An 18,125-nucleotide genomic window follows, 5' to 3' on the forward strand; every position below is an offset into this window, starting at 1 on the left:
TCTGATTTTTGCCACATATATATTTATCCTAGGCCGTCTTACGATTTTGCCTTTTTTGGTAACCTATATGTTAGGGCTACTTCATGTCATATTCTACAGACTGTATTTTTAAGCCCTTTTTTCACTAGTTAGCGATCGCTGAGCGACTTTAAGAGACCCAAAATCAATCTGTGTGACCCTTAATTCTATAATCTGAATATGAGGCACAATGTTAGAATATGATTCAAAATACAACAACATACACCAGAGTTATCAACCAAGGATTGAGGTGTTCAAGAATTCATTCTTTCCTAGAACTATCGCAGAGTGGAACTCACTGTCACCTAGTACAGTAGGGGCATTGTCAATAGATAGCTTTAAATAATGTCTAGAGCTAGAAGTTCAAGGGTTAGGTGTAACAAGTCGATCGGTGTAATATAGCCAGCTGCCGCCGCGCCGCGTGCCTGCGAAGCTGGTGTGTTACGCCGAAAGGCGGTCATACCGGCTATACAGATACAGATACAGATTCGTTAAAAAATTGTTCTTGATGTATAAAACTAATTGCTCAATCTGTCGGTTTGGTCGCTCAGTGGTCGCTTAATAGTCACTAAGCAGTCGCTCAGCGGTCGCAGCCTGAAATGAAAATATTGTGTTACTGACCGGCCACGAGGATGGGGCAGTCGCCTTTGGACAGGTTCTCAATCTGTTGTCTCAGCTGGCTCTCGTACCCAGGGATGTTCGCTTCTGCTTCTTCCTTCGTCTGTTCGTCCAAGTTCATCAGAAAACTGCCAAGGGAGGGAAGAGTGTTACATATTTTACACGATCGATTGCGTTTATAGGGTTGATTGTTAATTCAACTGACTAAGAATTTAAAGGTTCTGGGATTGAATCACTAGCAAGCAGCAACGTTGTAACTTTGGTGGAAGGCACTTTACATATTTTAATTGCTTGTTTTAACATTTTCCATTCCCTATTAAAGGCGCGGTCACATTTCCCAACCCGGGGCCCAGCCGGGCAGTCGTTTGGAACGAAAATTATGTAAGACAGAAAAACACCCAAAAAAAAAGTTTTAGAAAATTAACCATGAGCACTATTTGTATTTGTGCATACTCCTCATACAAATTGTTTATTTCTTGTTTACGCAAACAACCCGGCCGGGCCCGGCTTGGAAATGTGACCGTGCATTTATGCGTCAAATATGTTTTTCTTGTTTCCAGTCACCGACAACAAAAGCCTATCAAACAGTCAGTTTTAACGCATCCCGCTAGGTGGCGTTGCTGAGTAGCAGTAAATTGCAGCTAACCTTGACAAGTCCTCGCAGGTCTGGATCAGCTCCTCCCGCTTCCTTTTGTCGTCTTCTATCAACATCTTCATGACAGACGTGGCCTGGGCGCACGGGAGGGTAAACCGATGGTTTCACACGCAGGGTAAAAACAGGCTCTGGCTATTTATCAAATTTTACAGATAGCCATTTATCAAACGAAAACCGTGATAACTAGTTTTACACTTCATTACTACTCTTGTCACAAAGATTCTTGTTTGGGGTGGATGACTTTATTATCATCCTCCATTGCAGTGGAGTTATTCTACCGCCGTAGATATGTTTGTGATTCGCCTGAAGTGCCTAAATGTTGTGAGTTTGGGTTATTTGAGATACCCTTGAGCTCTTTATTGTTGTGATTTCTACGCAGTTTACTTTAGACTGCCAATTCAGGAACACGTATTTTAAAAATGTATATAGATTGTTGTGTGTTTAGTGTCTATGTGGTCCTTGTCTGTACTATGGGTTTTTTCCTGAAATAAAGTCATTCATTCATTTAGGGCCTAATAAAAGTAGGGCCTAATTGCCTGTTTTTTGGTTTCATAGGTTGTAACTGTAAAGGGCATAAGGAGGGTCAAAGTGCTTATTTGTTTATTCTACCAGGTTGTTAAATACATAAATTCCTATTGTGGTTTCAGGAAGTGTTTACTTCTCCAAGCTCAATTACCGTTTCCCGTTCCTCCTGTCGGCACTTTTGCCTTAGGGGCAGCGGCTCGTGAACGGTGCCGTGACTTCGGGCCCTAACAGTCTCCACCAGACTCCTTTTGCAGGCTGAATAAATCGTAGAAATAAGCCTAAAAGGGGATATAATTGGCCAGAGAAGGTAGCCGGCCAGAGAAGCTCCATTTGCCTGCATGGAAAAATGGAGCTTCTCTGGCCGGCTACCTTCTCTGGCCAACTATATCCCCATTTTAGGCCGATTTCTACGATTTATTCAGCCTGCAAAAGGAGTCTGGTGGAGACTATATTTTTAAGATGTTTTAAATACATACTGTATAGTTGTGATTTCGAGGACTACTGCTCACCGTTTCCTGTTCCTCCTGTCCTGTTCTCGCCGCCTCCTCCTCCCGACACTTCTGCCTGAGCAGCTCCTTTGCAACATAATATAAAATTACTTTTATTAGCAAAAGCAGGCGTACATCGTTCAGTGGTGTCTGAAGTATAGTGATAATTTACATCAGATGCATATACATTACATAATGAAGACAACAGAGATCTTTTACATTAAAAGCAATAACAACATTAAACAACAGCATAGTCAATATTATAAAGGTTAATTAAGACATGAAACATACTGTTATGTCATGCACTTTAAAATACAATAATATCAGATTGAGCTGAGTTTATTGGGATCCACACTCAGCATACATGCATGCACATGACAATAGCTATTCTAGGCTGTGTTCTGTTCTAACACACATACGACACACAGGAAAATATACGAGTACAAAACATCATGAGATACATTGACAACAATATAACCAAGAATAATGTTGAGTCAACAACCTTGAGCTCGGGCACGGTGTCCAGCCCGTCATAGTTGATCCCGCACCTCTCCAGCAGATCTATCACCGTGCCCAGATCATCGTCCTCTATACCGTCCACATCCTCCTCCGTCAGGGTAAACTCCTCCTCAGCCGCCATTTTATGTTAGGGAGGCCAATGACCTCTTCGTGTTTTTTTTTTCGGTGTGTAACGTTAAAGGTTGTTGTTCTGTGGGGTTGGAATAGAACGGTGTTAGTCAATAAGTATAAATGTAGTCTTACGAAGGACGTAAGTTAAGATTTATAATAGTGTGTGTTTCATTAGCTTCCTCAATGAACCTGCCGTATATTTTTCATTGTAAAGGTTATACACATATACGACCATGCCGCCGTGAAATGTGTTGCCAGTTTTTGTTTATGTAAAATTTGAGTAATCATTTTCATTGAAATAAATTCGCCCCGGCTTCGATTGATTTCAAACTAAAGTCCGCCTTTCTAATCATTACACATTTCTATGCACACATGTTTGCTCTAGCTCTCAGCCAGCCTTCCGTTTGCTGTTCCGCCCACCTAGGATCACCTAGGTCTGCAGTACAATAGCCCAGGTGGGGCCAAGGACAGCCGAGGTCCCAAATCCGATTAGAGTACGCTATAAGATCAACACAGTGTCTAATGTCCAAACAGACATTACCGAACTGAACAAAGAGCATTTAGCAAACCGAATGACAGGTAAACAACTTGATAAACAAAGCTAGATCTGATGAAAATGATTTTGAATACTGCATTTCATATGAAACGATACGTCTAGTGACAACAGATATACGATACTTTTAGTGATCGCATAGATTTATATGCTTAACTGTTTTGTCCCTCCCCTCCGTTCAATATCAATACTACAGGCAATGTTTTGATAGTCATGGTGAAATAGTATAACTACTGCTTTTAGTTCCCGTCAGTAAGAACATGTAAATAACGATCATCGATCATAAATGGAAATCTGATTGAAATCTGTCGAAGGGTTAATGCCCGACAAGGGTAACGCCCACAGTAAGAAAACCACTTAGAGAGTAAAATCATTCTCTCTTGGGAAGCCTGGTGTAAAATCTAAACAGACATATCTTACTGCAAAATTCTGCCTATTACAACCTTTATATGATCCAGCCCTTCACCTTGTACCCTTGTTCAGCTCAGCGTCATGCCTGAGGTTTACGTGCCGCATAATTTACGACACCGGTGGGTCACGCTCGCCCAAGCTTGTCGTACGATTTTGATGCCGTATAGCAAACTGTTTCAGAACCAACCGCCGACAAGGATGTATGTAAAGACAAGCTCTTCCGTATAAAGACAGCTGGATTTGTCAGGACTCACCTGCACCCTTGAGACTACCCCAAGAACGCCCTCAGTACGAAGATGGAACGGCGTAACGTTACATGTACGTGACCGGTCACCTAACCAGGAAGTCTTTCATGGTTACAGCACCAAACGTTCTTCGCAGTCAACACACAAGTTAACGCTCTCATCAGCAGACCCGGCCGTGTACCCTGAACTCTGACCGATCCCACAGGTATAATGTTGACACACCGCATGACAATCACGTGTAGCTGATGCACAGCTGACCCTGTGAACTCTAACCTCCAGCTACAAACGCCCCCTGTAGCAGTGCGTAACTCACTTCCGGGTTCAGTCGAAACTCAGAACTGACGAGGAATATTCTGGCATGAATACAGGCTTTTTCCGCCTACGGACTACGCCAGCAAGGTAGAACGTACCTGCTGTTGATTGGGAGATTTCAGGTACCGCATTTCCTCATATAGTATCTGTATAAATATGCCTGATATATATGATACTTCAAGGAAATGGTCACAACTTGCTTGTACTTTGTTTCATCGCCCCCTCTGTTCTTCGCGTCGAGGTACATGATGTATAATACATGGCTTTCGTGATCTACACTGTTATAGTCATTATTGTCGACACGACTTTGTAACAGAACCATCTCAGCTGTAAGATAGCAAACATCGATCAGAGGCCTGATAGTCATACTGTCCAGTTTCTTTCCGACGGTCTATATTTCCAGCTGGCCTTTCTGATCAACTATTGTCCAGTAGAGACTGGGTGCAAGGGGTAGGCAAGCCTTTAGTTCAATCATACCTTCGGGAGAGATCTATGAAACCAAAGCCGTGAAATTCCCCCGGCGAATGGGCTGGAGGGCAACACTCCCAGCACCGTAGAGATACCGGGAAAGCTCCCGATGTTACATGTATGGTTACCAAACTAGCAACCCACCGAAAATTAAACTTACTTGTTTGTAAGTGCGGCTCGTACCTCTGATGTCGTAGTATTCTGCAGTGGGGTTCCTACATGCAGAATTCTATCCGCTCACTGGTCATGTCAATGCCGAAATCTGCTTTCGTTTCCTGCAAGGTTTCGTTCTACGATTTGCGCCAGATTTTAATACTAATGGAACGGAACACTGCACTGTCTCCTCTTCAGTCCACCCGGAATGTACCACTTGTTCACAGGGGTGGGGCTGTTGTAATCGCAACATTGACTGTCTGTTATTTTGTGATCATCGTCATGAATACTAGTATTGGTTTGGTGCATAAATTCATGTGTAGCCCTAGCAACACGTAAGAGGGAAGAGAGTTGAAATTTGAGCCTTGTGTTAACGGGGGACAATATGAACCCATCCGTGCGGATACGAAACCTATGTTTCTGAGTAGAAGTCGTCTGACAGCTATTGATATAATTTAAATCCACGTGCAGCCGCCACCAAGAGACGCTACCTGAATATCAATTACTTTCATTTAGGGGGTGAGGGGTGAGCTGGTGTCTAACATACTAGTATTTATGGCAATTTCTTTCAAAATGATAGATGTATGATGCTGAATCTTAGGTACTTGTAATGTTCCATAGGTACACCGTTCACTTTACCTTCACTTTCAGTAAGATAATTCTTTCAATCAGTGACTATTAAATCCTAAGGTACATACCTCCGAATTTTCGACGACTAATCAGTGACCAAGACGAACTGATTAGTCGTCGAAAATTCGGAGGTATGTACCTTAGGATTTAATAGTCACTGATTGAAAGAATTATCTTACTGAACTTGTACTATACGTGACTGATGAATCTCTTCAACGACCTTCACTTTCACTTTCACATCGGCCAATATTGTTATGTTTACCTTTGCAGAGGGAAAACATATAATTTTTGGTCTGTTTCTTCTTCAAACACATGAGGTCAATGACCTGATCCAGACTACTGTCACCAGACACCCCGTGGTGTTGGGTTACATTATATAGCAAGTGTCAGAACAGAGTTGGGGATGTGTTCGAGTAAGAGTAAACGGAGCACTAGGTCGCTATATAGGCTAGACCATGTGAGGGTAAACATTATGCATTTCATTTGAAAATGTTGCCTTTCTTCTTATCTCAAGTATCTATTCGGCATGTTGACTCAATATCCTACCATCTCTGAATGTGAAGGTTTTTAAGAAAAGTTTAAAAGACTGACACAATGGTTTTTTTGTGGGGTCGTGTGGGGTCGTGTGGCGTAGCGGCAGCGTTCTCGACTCGGAACCAGAGGCCCCGGGTTCGAGTCCTGACATGCCACCGATCTTGTGCCCTTGGGAAAGGCACTTTACACGACTTTCCTCACTTCGCTCAGGTGTAAATGAGTATTGTATTGTCCCTGTGTTGGTGGCAGCATTAATATAAGTTGAAAAAACTTGAGTGTGCCGTCACCACGTCTTGTGATTACATGTTTCGGATTAAAAAAATAAAAAATAAAAAAATGGCTTTTTTCTAGTCTACGTCTCGCCCTACTATGGCGGAGGCCGACGCGGAGGACGCTGGGGACGAGATGACCCTTCCTACCGAAGAGGAAGTGGACGAGATCGATAAACTGGCCAAGGCTGTCAAGGTGACACAGGGTGGCATTGTGACGTCATTAGTAAAAGTTAACATGGTCATCTGTTTCAAAGGAACGTCCAGAAACCGTAAAGAAAATCTTCTATTCCGTGTATAAATAATATGCAGGGATCCTAAAATCTATAGTTGGTAGGTCAATATTGATGAGTCGACTGTTAATTGCTGCCCTTGCCATAATTGCCTTGCAGATAGGCAGGCCGTTTATTACTGAAACTTTTCTTCGTTGGTTATAAGGAAAAGAAGAAAATTAAACAGTTATGTAACTGATTGTTTGATTGTCTTGTTATATGTGTCTGTACAAACCTTGAAGAATTGCATACAGTTATTTTGTAGAATATTAGTTTGTAAGACGACCGACGGAGTGTTCTTCTGCTGTTCTATCCACAGCTCGCCAAGAAAATGAACCTTTCCTTGAAAGGTCTGAAGGGTTTGAATGACATCAAACACAGACTGAAGTTACACCTGCTGGAAAAGGCGGGAAAATCACGCAGACCTGGCGAGGTGAGAGTTGCCTTGATTTAGCTTTTTTTGTACATTCCAAACGCGAGATCATTTCAGCAATACATGATATTTATAATGTAACTCGCACACAGTTAGAGATAATGAGATCACTTTCACTCCGAGACCACTTTCACGTTTCCAGATAACTTTCACTTTTCGAGATCACATTCACTTCGAGAACGCTTTACTTCGAGATCACTTTCATTTTTCGAAATCAATTTTATTTCGAGATTTCTTTCACTTAGAGATCACTTTCACTTTTCAAGATCACATTCACTTAGATATCACTTTCACTTCTAGATCGCATTCACTCCGAGACCACTTTCACTTTTCGAGATCACTTTCACTTCGAGATCACTTTTCTTTCAAGATCACTTTCACTTTTCGAGATCAATTTTATTTCGAGATTTCTTTCACTTAGAGATAACTTTCACTTCAAGATCACTTTCACTTTTCGCAATCAATTTACGAGATCACTTTCACTTTTCGCGATCACTTTTCGAGGTCACTTTCACTTCGAGATCACTTTCACTACGGGACCACTTTCACTTTCATCTTCCCCCTGTTGACGCACACGTAGGTGATTAACATGGTGACTGCGATGCGGTCCCGTGACGAGGAGAGGAGGAAACACCTGCTGGGGCTGCTGCAGGAGGTGGAGAAGCGGGCCGCCGGGCTGCTGATGATGAAACAAGAGGTGAAAAATAACATTAAAATCATTCAGAACCCTCGGAATTTTTCATTAAATTTGTAAGGCGGGATACATTTGTATCAAGACCACCTAAACTCTGTGGGTTTCGATGTTTAACAATGTTGATGTCATTCACGAGCACGCACACATCCATACACACACACATGAACACATACACATACCCACACACACATGCAAACACACTATCATACTCTCTAGTACACACACAAGTACACACACATTCACAGACACACAAATACACATACACATACACACACAAACACATAAATTTTAATGTTCAAGAATTTTGAACAGTCCAGAACAGTTCTGTTGACCGTTGCGTGTTTGTGTGTTTGTTTGCTTGTTTTCCTCAGCTGAATGACCAACTGGCGGATCAGCTAGAAAGAAACGTGCCGAACTTCATGGCCAAGTTCTTACTCCACAAGGAGAGGATGACGTCACGAAAGTGTCCGATACTCGTCGCAGGTTAGTTTTATTTCACCGCACTGTATCACCATTTCGTGTATACTGTTTGAGTAGTAGATCCCGGAACTTACATGTGATGAACTCAAGCTGTCACAATTCACATAAGACCTCTTTTCCACCAGACGGCGACCGTTGATTTTATAATTGAAATGAGATGCGCTATGTTTGGTCGTTTTGTTTCTAAACACTTTACTTACTTATTACAACTTTACTTATCACAGATTACATCTCATCTTGAAAGTTCATCTGTGTTGGTAGAAGTCATGAAGCATGCATGTTTGAAAGGCTACTGTTACTCATTCCTTGACTGGGGATGCACGGTCGAAAATTTGGATATAAGTCCAATTTCTCGTGTTGGAAATCACAGTTCTAAATTGCTACATACGAGTACTCGTATTAGATCACTGACGTGAACATTCTTTTCCTACCCAGGAGAAACGTCAGCGGGGAAGAGCTCGCTGATAAACCTGCTGCTGGATGAGGAGGTCCTGCCGACCTCCCACCTCAGCAACACCTACACCATCTGTGAGATCAGGTACGGGGAGGTCAGGACCATCAAGCTGCACAGGAGGGACGGGACGTGCGAGGACAGGGTGCTACAGGTCTGGGCTCTACTGTATGAATAATAGTTGACAGTGATAGTTGACAGTAATAATCCATCTGTGAGATCAGGTACGGGCAGGTCAGGACTATCAAGCTGCACAGGAAAGACGGGACGTGCGAGGACAGGGTGCTACAGGTCTGGGGTCTACTGTCTTTATTTGTATGTTAATTATAGTTAACAGTAATAACACCATCTGTGAGATCAGGTACGGGGAGGTGAGGACAATCAAGCTGCACCGGACAAACGGGACGTGCGAGGACAGGGTGCTACAGGTCTGGGGTCTACTGTCTTTATTTGTATGTTAATTATAGTTAACAGTAATAACACCATCTGTGAGATCAGGTACGGGGAGGTGAGGACCATCAAACTGCACAGGAGGGACGGGACGTGCGAGGACAGGGTGCTTCAGGTCTGGAGATTAGTGTCTTTGTATGTTAATGATTGTTGACTGAACTGCTAAAGCAAACTAGCCTGGAGTCCAGTCTTGTTAGCTTAAGTCCGCCCCCAAAGATCTGCTACTCCACCAACAATAGTCAAGCGCTCGCACGTATTTTCGGCGAATACGCCTTCTGAAATCGTTTAAATGATAACGGCGCCCAGTCTTGTTGGAGGGGTAGCGGATCTTGGGAAGCAGACTAAAGCTAACAAGGCTGGACTCCAGGCTAAAAGCAAGCATACAGAGAGTTGACAGTGATAATCCATCTGTGAGATCAGGTACGGGGAGGTGAGGACCATCATACTGCACAGGAGGGACGGGACGTGCGAGGACAGAGTGCTACAGGTCTGGGCTCTAGCTACTGCCGACAATTTCGTAGCCTGATTTAGCTCCCAAGACTCTTTCGTACTCTCCGGAAATAGATGTAGGACGAAAGAGACTCGGCATCTAAAATACGTTTAGTTACCACTACTAGCCAGGCTAGACATGTTGGTTGTTAACGATAGTTGACACTGCTAGTAAACCCTCCTCCTATATTCTAGGAAGATGATTCCCTGGTTGATCTGCTGAAGAAGTATGTAGAAGAGAAGGGAGACCGGGACCAGCCCACAGACTATCCACGGGTGGAGATTCTGCTGCCTAGGGAGTTTCTCAAGGTTCGTGAGACAAAATGATCCTTTGACCCCCATTGCTTCGCTACCGAGCTGGTATGTTATGCCGAGGGACAGTTACAAGTGAGTGCCTGCTATACAGATAAAGTTACTGGTGTGTTACGCCGAAGGGTGGTTATACTGACTTTACAGATACAGATATAAATGCGCCAACTCCTTGTCAATCACAACCACCTTTCCTTAGTTGCTTGAGTGGTTGCTGAGATTTGCAGGTTTGACTGTAAAACAAATTATCATTTTACTGTTACATTTAACTGTTCTCCAACTCAAAGGATCGCCCGACTCACTCAGACAGTCTTCTTCAGCTCTCTGGCTCAATTGCTGACAGGGCACGTGGCTTTATGCACGTGTGACGTCAGAAATGGGTCAAAAATTGATGGAAGTCGATATCGACCCCCGTCCCTGTTGACAATATCAAAATAGGTACTCATATTCCGTGTTCAGGACATCTACATCGTGGACAGCCCCGGGATCGGGGAGAAGGAGGACATCACCAGGCAGGTGAAGGAGTACCTGACGGAGGCCTTCGCTTTCATCTACGTCATCAAGAGCGACAACGCCGGCGGCGTGCAGACAGACAGGGTAGGTGGACGTCTGGAAATAATGGTTAGCCTGGAAGCCAGACTGTTCACAGGGCCTGCACGAGCCAGTTTTATCCTGTTAGAGACTGATTGGGCCTCCTCCGAGCCTGACAAGTGGGATGGCTGCTAGAGGTTAGAAGCCTGATGTGGTCGGGCTAAGACCAGTTTCTCGGCCCTAGCCAGGGCTAGGGCCAACATGTCCCTTAGGGTCATGAGTGGGTGGTGATAAAAAACGTCTTTGGGGCTTTTGATCCTGGACCCGAGACGCTATACAAGCCCTGTAAATAGCCTGCTATTCAGGCTAGAAATGGTAAACTCAACAAACAGTAGTTATTCCATGTTGGTCAAAGTACATGTAATGGTCAGAGTTCCTTTACATAAAAAAATTGACACCTTAAGAAGATACTATGAAGGTACAACGATGCATAAGTAATGGTACAATTGTGACTTCTCTTGAATTGTCTCCAGCTACAAGCCTTACTAAAGGAGGTGGCCACGATGAAGACCAGCGGTGCGGAAGACATCCCGGCCTTCTCCGTGAAAACGGCCATCTTCGTCTGCAACAAGTGGGACCAGGTACGGCTCTAGACCACACTTTTGGATCAATGTTGTGTAATTTTTTTTTGTAAAAGTTGTGACTCCGGGTTATACTTTCCGGACAGAGAAACGGGGGAAAATAGCGCTATGTTTCTTGGTTCATTCGAATTTCGAACAGCATGGTCAAGAATCTACGATACACTCAACGTCTGGAGTTCATTTTGCTTTTCTCTCCTACTGAGGGCTAGCTTTACCATGTCTTATATGTTGGGATGAAGTACCAGCAAAGGGGGGGGGGGTATTTGGTGTGTGGAACATTGTCGTTCTTAGTTTTCCTTACAATTGGTTGATTTGTGATGGAATTATCCTGTATTATTCTGTTTTTATGAGTTAATCATAGTCAGACACTGAATAAGAGAGAGAGGGAGAGAGAGAGAGAGAAATGCAGAGGAGTAGTTGATTCCATGACATTCTGTAATGTTCTTCAGGTTCCTATCGCGGAACGGAAACTGGTGCGGGAAGACACCGTGAAGAAGCTTCAGGCGTGCTGGTCAGGGTCGTCAGCACGACAGGTCTTCTGTATGTCCACGGCAGAGGCACAGCGCCTGCGCGACCAGGGTCACGTGTCCGCCGACTTCTCGCGGTTTCTCGACGGTCTCGAGAGGCTGATCCCCGAGAGTTTGAACTGGAGGATAGAAGTCTCCTACAGGTTTGACAAGTCGATAGAGATATTTTTCGTAATGCAAAATAAATCAAGCAAATGGATAAATTTTCTGGACAGTCAGACGTTTTAACGAGAGATTGAGCTGGAGGATAGAAGTCTCCTACAGGTTTGACAAGTCGAGAGCTATTTTTGTAAAGTTTTGGGATGCATTACCAAGTGAATTTAAAAGATTGTACTCGATAATACTAATAAGTAGGTGGTTCAAGAAAATGATTGATCAATATGATGCAACTTAATGTCTTTAATCCTGATGATAATTGTCTATATTGTAATTAGTTTAGCTTGTAAGTTTTATTCCTTCAATAGCTGATAATTTGACGAAATGAAGGTGACAATTCTCTATAACAATCACTGGATACAGCATTAAACACAGGTAAAGTATTAAACAACTCAATAGATTTTTTGTCCTCGAACACATTGAGCGTTCTATCTACATGTATCCAACGATCCAAGACACTAAGTATATCATATGTTCTCACCTTCATAGGTGGCTGGACTACTTTCTCTCCCGGACCATCTACCACCTGCGCGCGTACGTACAGCAAGGGGACCAGTCACGTGACGAGAGGAAGGCCAAGTTCGAGCTGGTGAAAAGTCGTCTGCACGCTCTGAGGGACCAGGCGGATGACGTCATGAAGATGCTACGGGAGAATGTGGATAGTAGTGCGGACATCGCAGTGAAGTCGCTACAGGTAAGGCCACACCAATTTAATTTTATGGATGACATCCTCTGAAGACCCCCAAACTAGTGCGCGCGGGCGAATAAAAAAATTCAGACCAAAAATAAAAATGCTATTAAACCACAGGAATACAAAGCTGATATTGTGAATTCGCGGCAGTACTTAGCGACATATACGGCAAGCTGGCACATGCTGACTTTTTGCGGAATTTATGAATCGGCACTGTACTGTTCTTGAGTCGTGGCCTGGGTGCTCGGCTCCGTATTGTCGCTAACTACCATGGACTACCCAGGCCTAGAGCCAGGCCAGAGCCTCGGTGGACGTAATCTTTTTTTTTTAGGCCGACAGGCAAAAATCAATGAGCGCGCGGATGTCATCCATAAAATTAAGTCGGTGTGGCCTAAGTCTGCACGAGACTGACAATTCTCTTGAACGATTTCGATTCGCTTATGAAGTTTTTTTTTTCTTTTACAATATACATGTATGTTGTCAAAGCCTGGCGTCCAGCCTTGTTAGCTTTGGTTGGCTCATGACGTTGGGAGTGGACCAAAGCTAACAAGACTGGACTCCAAGCTAACGAATGCTGTTAAACAGCTAGAGACGTGGTCATTAAAATCCAAGAAGTGATTTGCATTTCTTTCATTCCTTGTTACAAAACAACACCATTTAAATAGAGAGTAAGTGTTGGCCATCCACTTTTCCTACAACAGGAACACCTGACGAGCGACAACGTCAAGCGCACGGTGACAACGTGGACCGAGGCAGACCTCCCGGCAGTGGAGGGGACCCTGAGCATCATGATGAAGAAAATAAAGGCCGCCATATCGAAGCGTATTCAGGGAGTGTTGTCAGACTGGGAAAAAGATCAGGCATTTTTCAGGTAACGTTACACGTTTCCTTCTTTCAAATATAACGTTAGATTTAGCATAATTGCCAGCAAAGTTCAGGAAGCTTCATAACACAATAAATTGTCGTGGAAATTTCATGATGAGATGCCCCTTCAACTTAAAGAAATTCATACTGATTATTGATTTGATTGTATACGCACTCGGGTATAGGTTTTTTAGGTGCTCCAAGTTTCAGTGTTGCCAGTGACCCTGAATGGAACACGCGTTTGGTTCTAATTAATTCTTATGTCAGATCGAACATGATCGATCGAACATGGTTCGGGTTCTAAAATAAAGTCGGCGACTTACCTTTGGCATACGTGATACGGTGGCAAGTTTGAAATGCACTTTATTTACTGGTAGTACGTGGCTTGGCCCCTGAAATCTGACCGAATAACATTAGTCCGAACTAAAAAAAAATGTTTCCATGTTTTTCTAGCCGTCAGAGAGAGGTCCTGGTGGAGCTTTTCGCCTCGGCGTTTCGCACGAAGATCGAGCGAAAGCTGCTGGACATCGAGGGGGCCATAGACGGCACGGCGGTCGTGCCGGCGGAACCTGCCGCCGACTCCGGGCTGGAGGACGAGGAACAGGCGACCGGCCAGGAGAGGAGCAAACTGCCGCAACTGTTCGCCGAGCCGACTCTAAAACTGAACACAGTTGGAAAGGTACTTCAGCAGTGTTACAAAACTGTTGCGTTACGTAGATGAACGAGGTATTACAAAATAAATCAAATAACTGGAAATCCGCATGATATATTTTGTGTCACACCTATGTCTGTTTGATTGTCCTCAGGTGACCCTTGGTGTGACGTCCCCCGTGTGGCTGCCCATAGGCGTGGTGGCCGCGTTCTTCGGCCTGTCTGTGTACGGGATAGTCGAGCTGAAGAGGATCGTGGAAAGGAGTAGGGACGAAAAGGAGGTCGACACCTACAAACAAGACAAGTAAGTTTTTGATGAAGTACGTTTTAACAGTATGCTGTAATTTCCGAAATAAGAAATTAGACTTACCCAAATTTTCAGCTGTGCAACTCCAGTCTTGGACACAGATGACTTTTAATGTACGTTTTTCAGGCCGATGATGGTTAGACATCCAGAACATTGCGTAAAACAAAAAACGCCCAAACCTTATTGACAAACAGAGCTCTATAAAATGTACAGTGTACAAGGAAGCATTTTTGGTTAAGGGCACGGTCAAATTTCCCGCATGCATATATAATAATGGTCGCACGATTGAAAACTGATAGTCGTGCGCTGGCCTTACACAAGTCAGCTGTCCTGTTACGGAAAGGTTGCTTCTGTCATAGCATGCTTGAAAATAATTCTACTACATCAAAATCGTAGAACGGCCTAAGACGAACGTGAACGTGCCATGAGCGAAGAGTACCTCAATCATATTTCGTGCGTTTCTTTTATTTACCACAAACACAGCATAACCCACCCATTTCTTTATCATCATCACGCTTTATTCTAGGTACGGTTACTTGAGCCGCATGGCCCTGAAGGAGCTGGAGCAGTTCGTGAGGGGTAGCGAGTTGCGGGAGTACGTGAGGAGCCAGCTGAAGCCGGCCTACTACTGCCTGGAACAGCTGCAGGAGGTCGTGCCCAAACAGATCCAGCTGGACCTGGACCTGGTTAAGGACCTGAACGAAGACGCCAGGGATGAAAAGGTCAGGGTCAAACATATTGGGATTCAAATAAAACTAGAATGATAACATTTGCATGCAAAGCAAATGGATAATTTACAAAGCCTAAACGAGCTACTGTTCTGTCGATTCTTACTCACATTCATACTTAGTATATGGTGACAAAACAATATTCTGGTATATTGCTACATAACATAATCCAACACCACTACAGAGTGACTGCTACAGTACAGAACCAGTAATCATGGCGACAGACGCCTGGTCCAGGTCATTGACCTAATATGTTTGGAGAAGAAGACGAAACAATGCAAAAACAATATTCTTTCCTCCTTACCCCTGCTGTTCCAGGTCTACTCCATATATTACCATCCGCTCCTCCAAGTCATGGACAATTTTCACCGAAGACTGAAGGCGTTTTGGGTCGAAGAACTCTGGGCTCCCGACATAGACCCACAAACCTTGGATTACGCCACTCGGGTATGGTTTGCTCGTTGATATTTCCTTCTTTAGCGACCGTTTGTGTATACATGTACAATGTATGTGATTTTCTTTGTTTTGATCGATGTGTACCTGTCACACAATCAGGGCCTTCCCGCGACTTTGCTCCCAAACACTCAAACCTAAGATCGGCAATGGGTAGGGAGTTGCGACGAATCCATCATATTCTAGCTCCAGTTCTCTCCTCTGATCGTATCCAAGCAGAATATGACATTACCAATGACAAGTTTGATTGTGGCAACATTCGTAGCAGGCTGGCCTAGGCGACTTCTTAAGACTGGCTAATACTAGTACACAACCTCACGGATCAACACCCAACAATGATCTGGGGAAGATTGGGAGGCCATGGTCAGCTATGTGTGGCGAGGGCTTAACTCTCAACCAATTCTTTTAAATGGCGTGTTTGTGTGCAACCTAAAAGATACACTCCGACCATCCCTGTATGTTACAGGATGTGTACGAAGGTCCTGTCTGCTCGGGTCTCCGTGCCGAGCTGAAGCGGGGAGAGATGCGGCCTCAGCAGGCGGGTGCGGCCGGGGGGAAGCCTGCCAGCGTCACCATCAAAGTGTTCGGCGGGAAGGTCACTCACAGAAACGTGACGGAGTTCCTGCAAGAGGAAGACATCTTCAGGTATTTTTTTACGAATTTGCTCAGTGTGATGTGTATCTTCTGGGAATCGTTTGAGTGCTCTCTACAAGCATGAATACTTACACAAACAAAATGAAGCAAAAAAGAATATATTCTGGATGACGAGGAAATCTGTCTGATACTGAAATTTACTGCAATTTCTTATTAGATTTTCGTCAGCATGTCATACTTGAATCGTTTGAAGTATCCCCAAAACAATCTAAGCGAGGAGTCCACTTTGCACAGATATCAGTATGCTATGAGATAGATTGATTCGCTTACTACATCAAAAGAAAAAGCAGACTGACTCAAATTGACTATGAAAGTCCAGTTTTACAGCCCCGCAATGGCTTTGGGTGCCTTCAAGAAAATGGTATGTGTCGTACGTACTTTTTTCCAGAAAGGTGAAGAAACACGAGAACCTGATCCACCTGAGCGGCTTCTCGCGGATCTCCAGTCTCCCCTGCCTCGTCTTCACGCCCGTGGTGACGGACCTGCGCACACGCATCTCCGACGTCCACCAATCAGCGCTCATGAAGAACGCCTACGCGCCCTATGACGTGTTGCTGGGAACCATGACGGAGGTTGTGAACGGACTGGAGTATCTGCACAGCAAGGGGCTGGTGCATCTGGACTTGTCACTCAGCACTGTCGCGGTATGTCATATGTTTTCGGCAGCGCTCGTGTGTGTATGTGTGTGTGTGTGTGTGTGTGTGTGTGTGTGTGTGTGTGTGTGTGTGTGTGTGTGTGTGTGTGTGTGTGTGTGTGTGTGTGTGTGTGTGTGTATGTGTGTGTGTGTGTGTGTGTGTGTGTTTGATCGTCAGGTTAACATCATTTGGCAAAGGTGTGAGGTCGTGGACGAAGGCTGTGACAGAACCAATTGCCGTAAGACAGCCAAACGTGCACCGATTGCATAACAACTACCCAGCTGTATTTCTATCCTCAGGTTGACTGTAATGACATTGTGAAGCTCACGAACATCGGGAAGCCCCGTGCCGCCAGCCTGCCGCACCCGGGGTCCTTCGGCACGACAGAAGCGGGGGGTTACATCTACCTGGCGCCGGAGGTCCTGAAGGGACAGGACTACGTCACGGAGTCCGACATGTACGCCGTAGGTAGGTGTGCGTGAGTTAGTGCAACTTGGATTAAAAAGCTCTTTTTGATTCAAGACGTTTCCTTTTTTATGTCAATTTTGTACCAAGACACCACAAATACAACACTTGTGCTTAAACCGTATGAAATTCAACTCCAATAAGACGATAATAAATCAATTGCTATCGATATCTCACACGACGTGGTTCAATGCATATTTTGAGGACCACCCAGCCATCTGCATTTGTTTTATTCAAATAAACTTTCGTACAGCATTAGCAGTTAGACTGTCGGTGGTAGTCAGCACGTTACCATTGTGCGCTGAGGAAAGAATTAACTTCACATTTGAACTTCTGACTACATGTATCTTCTGTCTATCCTGCATTTTCCCAGGTCTCATGATGTGGGAGATCTGCTACCCGGGAACCGCCTACCTGGATGAGGACAAGAACATCAAGACGTTCTCGGAACTGAAGGACTTCGTCTGCAACAAACGCCGTCCGAGGGCACCGGAGGACCCGTGCGAGGGCGGCGCCTACATTCGGGAGCCCAGGGACTACAACAAGTGGACGGCCGTCATGGCGTGTTGCTGGGCGCACCAGCCGGAGAGTCGTCTGACGGCGGGAGACTGGAAGGAACACATCAACAGAACGGGAGGAGACTCGCTCAGACTTAGCTTTCACGAAGAACACTTCCACGCTGTCGGTACCTGACATGCTGGCGTTACCACAACTGTATTCAGATTGTAGCCAACA

At 44.5% G+C, this 18,125-nt stretch overlaps 2 protein-coding genes across 2 annotated transcripts in view; one reads left to right on the plus strand and one right to left on the minus strand.

Annotated features, from left to right (window-relative positions):
• The window catches only part of LOC109482625, a 25,343-nt gene extending 20,918 nt beyond the window's left edge, over positions 1-4,425 (minus strand). The window contains exons 1-5 of the mRNA XM_019785430.1: positions 4,153-4,425; positions 2,807-2,967; positions 2,326-2,391; positions 1,283-1,365; positions 640-764 (exon numbers count right to left, since the gene is read on the minus strand). Of these exons, the coding sequence (XP_019640989.1) occupies positions 640-764; positions 1,283-1,365; positions 2,326-2,391; positions 2,807-2,944 (412 nt within the window). The 5' untranslated portion in view covers positions 2,945-2,967; positions 4,153-4,425. The remainder of the gene's footprint in view (positions 1-639; positions 765-1,282; positions 1,366-2,325; positions 2,392-2,806; positions 2,968-4,152) is intronic.
• A 26-nt stretch (positions 4,426-4,451) lies between these two features.
• LOC109482623 lies at positions 4,452-18,125 on the plus strand. The gene is made up of 20 exons (XM_019785428.1): positions 4,452-4,577; positions 6,592-6,705; positions 7,101-7,214; positions 7,795-7,911; positions 8,280-8,391; positions 8,824-8,993; positions 9,974-10,087; positions 10,547-10,684; positions 11,152-11,259; positions 11,709-11,929; positions 12,432-12,636; positions 13,335-13,504; positions 13,951-14,176; positions 14,304-14,452; positions 14,982-15,177; positions 15,502-15,630; positions 16,103-16,281; positions 16,679-16,934; positions 17,225-17,393; positions 17,764-18,125. Exons 2-20 carry the CDS (start codon positions 6,610-6,612, stop codon positions 18,081-18,083), a joined length of 3,189 nt encoding a protein of 1,062 aa, XP_019640987.1. The 5' UTR covers positions 4,452-4,577; positions 6,592-6,609; the 3' UTR covers positions 18,084-18,125.

The sequence above is a fragment of the Branchiostoma belcheri genome, unplaced genomic scaffold (genome assembly GCF_001625305.1).
Source record: "Branchiostoma belcheri isolate BF01 breed outbred unplaced genomic scaffold, Haploidv18h27 scaffold6, whole genome shotgun sequence".
In the NCBI taxonomy this organism is placed as follows: domain Eukaryota; kingdom Metazoa; phylum Chordata; class Leptocardii; order Amphioxiformes; family Branchiostomatidae; genus Branchiostoma; species Branchiostoma belcheri.

Coding starts and splice junctions, on each gene's coding strand:
- LOC109482623 (XM_019785428.1), top strand. CDS start 6,610: ATGGCGGAGGCCGACGCGGAGGACGCTGGGGACGAGATGACCCTTCCT. Junction 11,260..11,708: donor TCTGCAACAAGTGGGACCAG/GTACGGCTCTAG, acceptor AATGTTCTTCAG/GTTCCTATCGCGGAACGGAA. Junction 15,178..15,501: donor AAGACGCCAGGGATGAAAAG/GTCAGGGTCAAA, acceptor CTGCTGTTCCAG/GTCTACTCCATATATTACCA.